Raw genomic sequence first — 13,907 nt, 5'->3', positions numbered from 1 at the left:
AATCAAGTATGTAAGGGTTGTTTCTGGACAGGGCTCAATTCTCATATTGTGGTAATATTGTCAACCTTATCTAATACACTTAAACACGTGAGTGCACCCTGTAAGAATGTTGAATGGGGTATCCCTTGTGTCATCCCATGCCTTCTATTCTGTGAGATTGCTTCAATTGGCATTCCACACCTGTTGCTGTATAAGACCTCCAATTCTCTAACCTCAGTTTCTTACCACAGCAAATCTGCCCAAAGAAACAACACAGCCTAGCCCACATATTGAGGACATAAAAATTAATCTATGATTGTGGAATCTGATTTGTTGGATGGGGGAAAGAAAACACTTGTCCTCAGCAAATAACTTTTTATTTACGTTAAAAGGAACTTGGTAAAATATTACAGCAGAACACATGAGGGAAACAGCTGCCATTTCACATAACACAGTACAGGAATAAGGTTTTACTTCAAACGTGTGTGTCTGTATACATACATTTTTTTTATCAGTAGAAAAAAAAAAGATTGCTACGATTGTTTTTTGTATGACAAATTCTCTCCTGCTGTGTTGAAGGGTAAAGTAAAACCAACAGGAAGAGGGTCACACCATAGAGAATGATAGAGGCCTCTACTGGCCAAAAGGCAGTTTAAGCATAGGCAGCGCCATTGAGGGCCTCCACCATTTTAATGTAGTCAACTGGGTGGGACTTCCAACTTTATTGGCTGATCCCTCCTGATGACCCTGTTGGAGTCATGTCCAGTCAGGTCATCAGTAGGGATGAGCCAATCGTGAAGAAGAAAATGGACCACTTCAAAATGGGGATTGCCTCAAGGGCGCTGCCCATGCTGTCACAAACGCTAAAATAGCACAGATATAAAGATGAGTCCTCTATCTATCTCTATGGTTCACACAAATGGGATGGTGGTTGTTTTGTTGTTGTTGAAGATGTCATTTCCTGAACAAGGTTACGAATGCCATGATTTTATGTATGTTGACAATAAAACTTTTGATTCTTTTTTTGTCATTGTCAATTTTAATTCAATCTAGGCTGCCCCCCCAAAATAAGATAAATACCAACATACAGCAATCAGAATATGCAAAAGAAAAGAATGTTTGCGTTTGTTAGTACTTCAATATTGTTTTCTATGCTCTTTATTTTACTCTCACAGAATAAAATAAAATGTTAGAAAAAAACAGGTATGAAATATTTCCCTGGATGATTGCATCCAAGCTTTAGTGTTTAAATAGCTTACGCCAGTTTACTTTAGGCAGCAATATATAAAATGTAAAATGTATTGAATATATCTATATATGTCATATATATATATATATATATGACATATTTCAATATATTTATTTGAAAAATAATTATATCTATAGTTGATCTTTTTGTGAGTATATCTCCTTCAGTATATTTAGGACAGCACCAATTTGACAATCATACTGAAGTTTCTTTCAGTCGTACATGATCAGAGTTCATGAATCCAAGACTGCGTTTTGACAGGCAACCCAATTCTGACCTTTTTCCCCACTAATTTGACCAATCACATCAGATCTTTTCACATCAGATCTTTTTCAGAGCTGATCTGATTGGTCAGAATACCAATTAGTGAAAATAAATATCAGAATTGGACTGCCTGTCTAAACGCAGCCTAAGTGACTTATCCTAAACTTGTCATTAAGGCATATCCCTTTTTTAATTAATCGTGCCCAGTATCAATGTTAAACTGTAAGGCCCAGTTTCTCGGACCGGATTTAGTCTAGTCCTGGACTACTGATCTATTTAAATAGAGATTCTCAATTGAGCATGATTTTTAGTCCAGGGCTAGGTTTAACTTGTGTCCGGGAAACCGTCCCTAAAAGCAAAGACCAGTGCCAGACATGCTAGCTTTAGCAGAATCCCTGGGGCCTCAACAGGGCCTAGTGTGCCACCTTCAATCTGAGTCACCAAAATCTAACAGATTGCTGGATTTGACATACAGGCCTCCCTCCTATCCTTGTGGTTGACAATACAGAGCACACACAGGTCTCGTCCTACTAAAATGTCCATAGATAGATCATATATCATCCCTACAGGCACAGGCCCGAGAGAACAGAGATTCTGTGAGTATCATCAGCCAGTATAACAACCATCTACTATGGGAGCTGAGCAGCAATATAGCCTAAAGGAGGGTGAGGGAATCCCCTGCTTTTCAATTCATGACCCAGCATGCAGCCACTCATGTGGTCATGATGAACCCCCTACCAACCAATGGAGCTGTTCACTTATGATGCTGCCTGTCTAGGGCCTATATGTCACTGAACCCAGGCTGGTGTTGGGACAATGATTCAGATTCTTCCAAAACAATACAACGGGTCTTTATACAACCATAAGAGCCACAGAACACACAGCAATGTATTGGGAAATGATGAGCTTCACATCTCTTTGCTCAGCAACACACCACATTTTCACTTTCTTATCAAATATAGCACATAGTTCTGGTCTAAATGTGTTCTTTAGAGTTAAAAATAGATATTCTACTGGTAAATGAGACCAGTAGGCTAATGTCATGTTGTGAAACATTGTGAGACTGGATTTGCTGGGCTACATGAGTGGGGTTATTACATGTACAAAAGTATTTACTTTTTGTCAATTGGAAATCTCATAGTCAAGACCAAGAGCTAACGTTATATGAGCTGACAAGCTAATTTTACTCGTTTAGCTAGCACAAACCCATGGTTCTAAACTTCTGAGCACAAATTTAGATCCTCTCTTAATATAGACAGTATTTCTCAGTCAAATATACTTTACTTACGCCACAGTTTATCATTAAAATTCAATTTGTCATGCACAAAATAGTAGTTATTCTATCCAAGCTTTGCTTCACGTTGACAGCTTGATCGCACAGCCCGCTTGATCAATCAATCATCTGCATAGTCTACCTCCGACTCTTCTTCTGCTCCTCCCGGTCCCTTTTCAAACATTTTATCCTTCTGTCTCTCCTGTTTCTCTTTCATCCCTTCGGCATAACGGGAGAACGCTCCTCCAAACTTGCCCCACGCTTTGAACGGAATAGTGATGGAGTTTCTATAGCTGGGTTTGACTTCGCTCACCCTCATGAAAACTCCGTATTTGTTGGATCCCACGTCAAAGAAGAACCGTTTGGAGTCCACCATGATAGAGGTGCCCTCCGGAAGCTCGCTGTAGTCCCCTGCTCCTCCGCCACAGGCGAGTTCTTCGTCATCTCCCCCGTAGTCGTCTATGTGTTTGGCAAGGGCGTCACGGAACTCTATTAACCCTTGGGCCGGGAGGGCGATGGTTTGTCCGGATTGCATGCCACCTGGGACTCCGCCACCTCCTACTCCGAACCCGGGTCCTCGGTTGACGGTCTGCCTGATCCGGAGAAACCTCCCCCGCTGGTTCTCTTTCAGATCGAGGTAGTATTTTCTGTTCTCTCGAACTAGGAACTCACTCTTCAAGGCCCGCTTAGGCCCACTGTCATCCCCGCCTGATGACTGAGCGATCTGCTCGGGGCTGCTAGGCCCAAGTTGGGCGTAGTGTTCTATGAAATCCCCCAGGTAGTCACGGAACTCCGCGGCGACTGACATGGAAAGGGTCAGTCGACTTTTCGAGCCCCCTGCGCCGACCTCGGCTATTTTGATGAACCTGCCCTTCACATTCTGCTTTACATCCAGGTAGAACCGTTTGTTCTGGATGTCCAGCCGCTTTGAGGCTAGCTCCTGGGTCTCCTGATCCCGCTGGTAGTGCTGAAACCCGCCACCACTGCGCTCACTCCCACTGTCCCCATCCGCCATCTTCTCTACCAGCCAGCTTCTCTCCTTCCCACGTTCTGACCGTACCCGCTTTCTGTGGTTGTGTTGAATAACGCACCCAACTTAAAATAAACAATTACTCTGCATATAATACATAACACATAATAAACAGAATAAGATATTTATACTTTTAATTACATATTTGATGGCGGAGCTAGTTTATTTATGTTACGTTACAGCCTTATTCTAAAATTGATTTTTTTTTTTTTTTTTATGTTTACTCATCAATCTACACACAATACCCCATAATGACAACGTGAAAACAGGTTTTTATACATTTTAGCAAATGTATTAAAAGTAAAATACAGAAATACCTTATTTACATAAGTATTCAGACCCTTTGCTATGAGACTCAAAATTGAGTTCAGGTACATCCTGTTTCCATTGATCATCCTTCAGATGTTTCTACAACTTGATTGTAGTCCACCTGTGGTAAATTTAATTGATTGGACATGATTTCTGCTCTGACAGTGCATGTCAGAGCAGAAAACCAAGCCATGAGGTCGAAGGAATTTTCAGTAGAGCTCAGAGATTATGTCGAGGCACAGATTTGGGGAAGGGTACCAAAAAAAAATCTGCAGCATTGAAGGTCCCCAAGAACACAGTGGCCTCCATCATTCTTAAATGGAAGAAGTTTGGAACCACCAAGACTCTTCCTAGAGCTGGCCGCCCGGCCAAACTGAGCAATCCGGGGAGAAGGGCCTTGGTCAGGGAGGTAAACAAGAACCCGATGGTCACTCTGACAGAGCTCCAGAGTTCCTCTGTGGAGATGGGAGAACCTTCCAGAAGGACAACCATCTCTGCAGCACTCCACCAATCAGGCCTTTATGGTAGAGTGGCCCGACGGAAGCCACTCCTCAGTAAAAGGCACATGACAGCCCGCTTGGAGTTTGCCAAAAGGCACCTAAAGGACTCTCAGACCATGAGAAACAAGATTATTCGTTCTGATGAAACCAAGATTGAACTCTTTGTCCTGAATGCCAAGCGTCACGTCTGGAGGAGACCTGGCACCATCCCTAAGGTGAAGCATGGTGGTGGCAGCATCATGCTGTGGAGATGTTTTTCAGCGGCAGGGACTGGGAGACTAGTCAGGATCGAGGGAAAGATGAACGGAGCAAAGTACAGCGAGATCCTTGATGAAAACCTGCCCCAGAGCTCTGAGGACCTCAGACCGGGCGAAGGTTCACCTTCCAACAGGACAATGACCCTAAGCACACAACCAAGACAACGCAGGAGTGACTTCGGGACAAGTCTCTGAATGTCCTTGAGTGGCCCAGCCAGAGCCCGGACTTGAACCCGATCTAACGTCTCTGGAGAGACCTGAAAATAGCTGTGCAGCAACAGTTGGAGATGATCTGCAGAGAAGAATGGGAGAAACTTCCCAAATACAGGTGTGCCAAGCTTGTAGTGTCATACCCAGGAAGACTCAAGGCTATAATCGCTGCAAAGGTGCTTAAACAAAGTAATGAGTAAAGGGTCTGAATATTTATGTAAATGTGATATATATTATTTTTTTTATATAAATTTGCAAAAATTTATAAAAACCAGTTTTTGCTTTCTCATTATGGGGTAGTGTGTGTAGATTGATGAGGAGGGAAAAAAACAATTTAATCAATTTTAGAATAAGGCTGTAACGTAACAAAATTTGGAAAATGTCAAGGGGTCTGAATACTTTCCGAATGCACTTGTATACTGTAGATATAATTATGGTAGACTGATGATATGCAGACATAATAAAATTACCAGGAGTAGGGTGGATTTCACCAGAATGTCACCTCAGGGAACATAACATCAAGGACAAAGAAAACATTTGCCAAGATGGCTGTAGGTCCGGTGGGTCCTGTCTGGTGTGTCCTGTCCATGACCTATGAATGTAGACAGAGAGTGTAGTTGCAGAGCATAAATACAGTCATTACAGAACACCATTACAGGCACCTTGCTGATGCCTATTAAACAGTTTAATAACAATTTAAACTTACCATCATTCACACTATGAAAATACAGTTGAAGTCGGAAGTTTACATACACTTAGGTTGGAGTCATTAAAACTCGCTTTTCAACCACTCCACAAATGTCTTGTTAACAAACTATAGTTTTGGCAAGTCGGTTAGGACATCTACTTTGTGCATGACACAAGTAATTTTTCCAACAATTGTTTACAGACAGATTATTTCACTTATAATTCACTGTATCACAATTCCAGTGGGTCAGAAGTTTACATACACTAAATTGACTGTGCCTTTTAAACAGATTGGACAATTCCAGAAAATGATGACATGACTTTAGAAGCTTCTGATAGGCTAATTGACATCATTTGAGTCAATTGGAGGTGTACCTGTGGATGTATTTCAAGGCCTACCTTCAAACTCATTGCCTCTTTGCTTGACATCATGGGAAAATCAAAAGAATAATAAAATAAATAAATTGGTCATTTAGCAGACGCTCTTATCCAGAGCGACTTACAGGAGCAATTAGGGTTAAGTGCCTTGCTCAAGGGCACATCGACAGATTTTTCACCTAGTCGGCTTGGGGATTAGAACCAGCGACCTTTCGGTTACTGGTACAACGCTCTTAACCACTAAGCTACCTGCCGCCCCAAGAAATCAGCCAAGACCTCATAAATAAGATTGTAGACCTCCACAAGTCTGGTTCATCCTTGGGAGCAATTTCCAAACGCCTGAAGGTACCACGTACATCTGTACAAACAATAGTGCGCAAGTATAAACACCATGGGACCACGCAGCCGTCATACCGCTCAGGAAGGAGGCGTGTTCTGTCTCCTAGAGATGAACGTACTTTGGTGCGAAAAGTGCAAATCAATCCCACAACAACAGCAAAGGACCTTGTGAAGATGCTGGAGGAAATAGGTACAAAAGTATCTATATCCACAGTAAAACGAGTCCTATATCGACATAAACTGAAAGGCCGCTCAGCAAGGAAGAAGCCACTGCTCCAAAACCGCCATAAAAAAGCCAGACAACGGTTTGCAACTGCACATGGGGACAAAGATTGTACTTTTTGGAGAAATGTCCTCTGGTCTGATGAAACAAAATAGAACTGTTTGGCCATAATGACCATCGTTATGTTTGGAGGGAAAAGGGGGAGGCTTGCAAGCCGAAGAACACCATCCCAACCGTGAAGCACGGGGGTGGCAGCATCATGCTGTGGGGGTGCTTTGCTGCAGGAGGGACTGGTGCACTTCACAAAATAGATGGCATCATGAGGAAGGAAAATTATGTGGATATATTGAAGCAACATCTCAAGACATCAGTCAGGAAGTTAAAGCTTGGTCGCAAATGGGTCTTCCAACTGGACAATTACCCCAAGCATACTTCCAAAGTTGTGGCAAAATGGCTTAAGGACAACAAAGTCAAGGTATTGGAGTGGCCATCACAAAGCCCTGACCTCAATCCTAAAGAAAATGTGTGGACAGAACTGAAAAAGCGTGTGTGAGCAAGGAGGCCTACAAACCTGACTCAGTTACACAAGCTCTGTTAGGAGGAATGGGCCAAAATTCACCCAACCTATTGTGGGAAGCTTGTGGAAGGCTACCTGAAACATTTGACCCAAGTTAAACAATTTAAAGGCAATGCTACCAAATACTAATTGAGTGTATGTAAACTTCTGACCCACTGGAAATGTGATGAAATAAATAAAAGCTTAAATAAATAATTCTCTCTACTATTATTCTGACATTTCACATTCTTAAAATAAAGTGGTGATCCTAACTGACCTAAGACAGGGAAGTTTTACTAGGATTGAATGTCAGGAATTGTGAAAAACTGAGTTTAAATGTATTTGGCTAAGGTGTATGTAAACTTCCGACTTCAACTGTAGATACTTTATGCGAATAGGCTATCCAATATCCTAGTTTAGGTTACATTTTATTGCATAATATGCCTTTTTTTTATTGAAGGAGATGAGAGACAAGTATTTTAAGATAGGCCTATGTTTCTTTGTTCTCTGTTGTGGGCAGCCATCGGCATGGTCTGCCAGCAGTTTCCCACCTGGATCTTGACTGGTGCTTTTGCCTCCTTCTCCCTTGTCACTACCTTGACAGTTGACACCTGGGGTGGTTGACCTCTTCTTCCAGTGGGGTAGTCTCCAATTGGCATTAATAGATAGTTTGTCCAATGTGCATACTTTAAAGGGTCAATCAGCAGTTGTTACATCCATTTTTGGACTTAATTATATGTATCCATTGATTCTTGAAGAATATAACATAAAATGCCTCATGAGCTTAGTTCAACTGTCGTACCCCATCAGAACCCCAAATACAAGCTTGTTTTACTCTGTTTGTAAACAAAGAAAATGTAATCAAACACTATATAGCGTCAACAGGGTTAAAACTATAATTTTGATCAAATAAAATTTTATTGGTCACATACACATATTTAGCAGATGTAATTCCGGGTGTAGTGAAATGCTTGTGTTCCTAGCTCCAACAGTGCAGTAGTATCTAACAATTTCACAACAATACTCACAAATTTAAAAGTAAAATATTGGAATTAAGAAATATATAAATATTAGATTGAGCAATGTCGGAGTTGCATTGACTAAAATACAGTAGAATAGAATACAGTATATATGAGATGAGTAAAGCAGTATGTACAATTTTTTTAAGTGACTGGTGTTCCATTATTAAAGTGGCCAGTGATTACAAATCTATGTATATAGGGCAGCAGCCTCTAAGGTGCAGGGTTGCGTAACCGGGTGGAAGTCGGCTAGTTATGGCTATTTAACAGTCTTGATGGCCTTGAGATAGAAGCTGTTTTTCAGTCTTTCGGTCCCAGCTTTGATGCACTTATACTGACCTCGCCTTCTGGATGATAGCGGGGTGAACAGGCCGTGGCTCGTGTGGTTGATGTCCTTGATGATCTTTTTGGCCTTCCTGTGACATCGGGTGGTGCAGTTGCCATATCAGGTGTTGATACAGCCCGACAGGATGCTCTCAATTGTGCATCTGTAAAAGTTTGTGAGGGTTTTAGGGGCCAAGCCACATTTCTTCAGCCTCCTGAGGTTGAAGAGAGACGTTGTTGTGCCTTCTTCACCACACTGTCTGTGTGGGTGGACCATTTCAGATCGTCAGTGATGTGTACGCCGAGGAACTTGAAGCTTTCCACCTTCTGCACTGCGGTCCTGTTGATGTGGATAGGTGCGTGCTCCCTCTGCTGTTTCCTGAAGTCCACGATCAGCTCCTTTGTTTTGTTGACGTTGAGTGAGAGGTTATTTTCCTGGCACCACTCTCCCAGGGCCCTCACCTCCTCCCTGTAGGCTCTCATCATTGTTGGTAATCAGGCCTACTACTGTTGTGTCGTCTGCAAACTTGATGATTGAGTTGGAGGCGTGCGTGGCCACGCAGTCATCGGTGAACAGGGAGTACAGGAGGGGGCTGAGCACGCACCCTTGTGGGGCCCCTGTGTTGAGGATCAGCGAAGTGGAGGTGTTGTTTCCTACCTTCACCACCTGGGGGCGGCCCGTCAGGTAGTCCAGGACCCAGTTGCACAGGGTGGGGTTCAATCGCCATCGCAGTGTGCAGTGCGATGGCGATTGCATCATCTGTGGATCTATTGGGGCGGTAAGCAAATTTAAGTGGGTCTAGGGTGTCAGGTAAGGTAGAGATGATATGATCCTTAACTAGCCTCTCAAAGCACTTCATGATGACAGAAGTGAGTGCTACGGGGCGATAGTCATTTAGTTCAGTTACCTTTGCTTTCTTGGGTACAGGAGCAATGGTGGACATCTTGAAGCAAGTAGGGACAGCAGACTGGGATAGGAAGAGATTGAATATGTCCGTAAACACTCCAGCCATCTGGTCTGCGCATGCTCTGAGGACGCGGCTAGGGTTGCCGTCTGGGCCGGCAGCCTTGCGAGGGTTAACACGCTTAAATGTCTTACTCACATCGGCCACGGAGAAGGACAGCCCACAGTCCTTGGTAGCGGGCCGTGTCGGTGGCACTGTGTTATCCTCAAAGCGGGCAAAGAAGGTGTTTAGCTTGTCCGGAAGCAAGACGTCGGTGTCTGCGACATGGCTGGCTTTCCCTTTGTAGTCCGTGATTGTCTGTAGACCTTGCCACATACGTCTCGTGTCCGAGCCATTGAATTGCGACTCCACTTTGTCTCTGCATTGACGTTTTGTCTGTTTGATTGCCTTACGGAGGTAATAACTACACTCTTTGTATTCAGCCATATTCCCAGTCACCTTGCCATGGTTAAATGCAGTGGTTCGCACTTTCAGTTTTGTGTGAATGCTGCCATCTATCCACAGTTTCTGGTTTGGGTAGGTTTTAATAGTTACAGTGGGTACAACATCTCCTATACACTTCCTGATTAACTCAGTCACCGTATCCGTGTATTCATCAATGTTATTCTCAGAGGCTACCTGGAACATATCCCAGTCCGCGTGATCAATACAATCTTGAAGCATGGATTCCGATTGGTCAGACCAGAGTTGAATAGACCTTAGCATGGGTACTTCCTGTTTGAGTTTCTGCCTATAGGAAGGGAGGAGCAAAATGGAGTTGTGATCAGATTTGCCGAAGGGAGCACGGGGAAGGGCCTTGTAGGCATTTTGAAAAGTTGAGTAGCAGTGGTTCAATGTTTTCTCAGAGCGAGTACTAAAGTCAATTTGTTTGTTGAACTTCGGTAGCGTTTTCTTCAAATTTGCTTTGTTAAAATCCTCAGTTACAATAAATGCGGCCTCAGGATTTGTGGTTTCCAGTTTGCATAAAGTCAAGTGTAGTTCTTTGAGGGCCGTTGTGGTATCGGCTTGAGGGGGAATATACACGGCTGTGACTATAACCGAAGAGAATTCTCTTGGGAGGTAATACGTTCGGCATTTGATTGTGAGGTATTCTAGGTCAGGTGAAGGACTTGAGTTTCTGTATGTTATCACAATCACACCATGAGTAGTTAATCATGAAACACACACCCCCGCCTTTCTTCTTCCTGGAGAGTTCTTTATTCCTGTCTGTGCGATGTACTGAGAACCCAGCTGGCTGTATGGACGGAAACAGCATATCCCGAGAGAGACATGTTTCCGTGAAACAGAGAACGTTACAATCCCTGATGTCTCTCTGGAAGGAGATCCTCGCCCTGAGCTCGTCTACTTTATTGTCCAGAGGCTGAACATTAGCGAGAAATATACTCGGAAGCGGTGGATGGTGTGCACGCCTCCTGAGTCGGACTAGAAGTCCACTCCGAATACCTCTTTGGAGCAGCCTCTGGAATAATTGCCCTGGGGGGTATGAACAAAGGATCCAATTCGTATTCCGCTCTGATATCCAAAAGTTATTTCCGGCTGTATGTAATAACACAAAAAAATACTGCCCTAATAATGTAATAAATAACACACACAAAAACCAAATACTGCAAAGTTGCTTAGGAGCTAGAAGCAGAGCTGCCATATCTGTCGGCGCCATCTTACCTACCATGATATCATGGATGGTCGGTCCTTGCATCCATAGCTCTATCCATGATTTTGAGTGGTTACATTTCAGACTGCTTCTCCTCGAACGTGACGGTGAAAGCGTTTCTGAGAGCCCATTGGCTATCGAATGGCCAATAGCATGAGGCGTGGGTCTTGATGGCTTGGGAGCTTCCCCTGCACCCCCTTCTCTGTTAATGTCCAAATGTCGCGTCACAGGCTCTCTTTCCATTTCCCCTGAAAACTGGAAAATCTGGTTGTTGGGGACTCGGGAGAGGCTAGGTTTGGTGTAAACGGTTTCTGTTGCAAAACGTTTTGCAACAGAATTGGCATAATGAATACACCCCTGATGGCAAACTATACTGAACAAAAATATAAACGCAACATACAACAATTTCAACGATTTTACTGAGTTACAGTTCATATAAGGAAATCAGTCAATTGAAATTAATTCATTAGGCCCTAATCTATGGATTTCACATGACTGGGCAGGGGCGCAGCCATGGGTAGGACCCACTTGGGCACAAGGCCCACCCACTGGGGAGCCAGGCCCAGCCAATCAGAATCAGTTTTTCCCCACAAAAGGCAGTTATTGCAGACAGAAATACTCCTCCGTTTCATCAGCTGTCCAGGTGGCTGGTCTCAGACGATCCTGCAGGCGGCAGGTAGCTTAGTGGTTAAGAGCGTTGTGCCAGTAACCGAAAGGTCGCTGGTTCTAATCCCTGAGCCGACTAGGTGAAAAATCTGCCGATGTGCCCTTGAGCAAGGCACTTAACCCTAATTGCTCCTGTAAGTCGCTCTGGATAAGAGCGTCTGCTAAATGACTAAAATGTAAGAAGCCGGATGTGGAGGTCCTGGGTTGGCATGGTTACAGGTGGTCTGCGGTTGTGAGGCCGGTTGGACGTATTGCCAAATTCTCTAAAACGATGTTGGAGGAGGCTTATGGTAGAGAAATTAACATGACATGCTCTGGTGGACATTCCTGCAGTCAGCGTGCCTATTTTACGCTCCCTCAAAACTAGAGACATCTGTGTTTGACAGAACTGCACATTTTAGTGGCCTTTTATTGTCCCCAGCACAATGTGCACCTGTGTAATGATCACGCTGTTTAATCAGCTTCTTGAAATGCCACACCTGTCAGGTGGATGTCTCGGCAAAGGAGAAATGTTCACTAACAGGGATGTAAACACATTTGTACACAACATTTGAGAGAAATAAGCTTTTTGTGCATATGGAAAAATTCTGGGATATTTTATTTCAGCTCATGAAACATGGGACCAACACTTTACATGTTGCGTTTATATTTTTGTTCAGTATAGATTTCCTACAGGTAGGTTTCTCTTATAATACATTGTGCCCTCCTAATTCTATGAAATCAAAGAAAGTTATACTTTTCGAATGCATTGGAAAACCTGGTCTGTTTTAGAATATGATACTCAGCTAAACTAGCATATACTGCTGAGTATTGAGTTAATTGTGTACAAATACCAATTTATTTTGTGAGGCAAATTAATATTTTAGGTCACCCAGTTAGTTTGCAACTTTGCATCTATGCTAGCCTAGGCAGCCGATAGTGGGCGCTAGATCTGCACTATCATCTAGGTTTGATGTGACCAGCCGGTAACACTTGTGTCCCCAGTGGACCGGCTTGTACACAAGGCTGCAAAGGCATCATTTCCCTCCTTTACTAGCTTTAATGGCGGGCCGAGTACAGCCAAGGTTGTGCAACATCCTAAATTGTCCGAAAACGAATGAGTGTATTACTAAATATATTTTATAACTAAACCAAGATAAACCACAGCCTGTCGTTTAATGGGAACAAATGAGTCATAGTGGGCAGAACAAGCAAGGTGGTGGGCAGAGCCAAGCACGAGCTAGCGAGATCCTATTGACGCGTTCTAGTACATCTGCATATTTCCGTTAGGGAACGCCTACTCTGAAATGCGCATGTGCAATTACTCAATTCGCCTTTGCACTCCTTCAAAACAAGGCAATTTAAAAAATGTTTTTGCTAAGGGTAAAGTCTACAAAACTTAGTCCACTCTATTCATAACATATTCTAGTTTTGGGAACAGAAATTGCATTGAGATCAAATGTTTCATCGATGAGAAAATGTACAGAATTTAGGCCAAAATCCATCTTGTTCCATCTTCTCCCACTGCCGGCCAGTGGGCTTCCGGTAGTTAGCTTCACTTTTATACATCCGTGAAATATCTGTCTCATTGCTCTGTCTGTGGTATTAACGGCTGGGCACATCATTCCTAGAAGCAGACAAATACTTTTATAACTAACCCATTGTTAACTCATTGTTCAATCTGTGGTGTAGATCTAACGCACACTATCGGCTGCCTATGCTACAAATATGCATGCATTATCAAAGACGAGTTGAGTATGCAATCTCCAGTTATGCGCATGCACGTAGTATTTTTTCAAAATTGTATTAGTCAATCAAGTGAATAATATTGAGCATCAATTTTTATCAAATGAAAAACAGTATACATTTTGAGTGGCATTTTCTAGCTACAGCGGTCCCGCCTACTTGTTGGTCTCGTGCGCAAAGAAAGACAATCCGATTTTAGGTGGGGGGATGGGTAAAATCTGTACAAGCAGCGCTGTGATTGGTCAACAAAAAGATTCAAATAAACAACAGGAATTCCCATTGGTCAATGTCCGCTCGCGAGGA

The 13,907-nt window shown here is 43.1% G+C and overlaps 1 protein-coding gene across 1 annotated transcript; it reads right to left on the bottom strand.

The window, feature by feature from the left end:
* Window positions 1-340: 340 nt before the first annotated feature.
* On the bottom strand, window positions 341-3,800 carry LOC311141767 (transcriptional regulator protein Pur-beta-like). Its single transcript, XM_084177211.1, has one exon. The coding sequence runs from the start codon at window positions 3,778-3,780 to the stop codon at window positions 2,887-2,889; it is 894 nt and encodes a 297-aa protein (XP_084033337.1). The 5' UTR covers window positions 3,781-3,800; the 3' UTR covers window positions 341-2,886.
* Between the last annotated feature and the right edge of the window lie 10,107 nt (window positions 3,801-13,907).

Source organism: Coregonus lavaretus (assembly GCF_964263955.1).
Source record: "Coregonus lavaretus genome assembly, chromosome: 14".
NCBI lineage: Eukaryota > Metazoa > Chordata > Actinopteri > Salmoniformes > Salmonidae > Coregonus > Coregonus lavaretus.
Note: the sequence above shows the minus strand (reverse complement) of the source record. Positions and strands in the feature narration are given on the sequence as shown.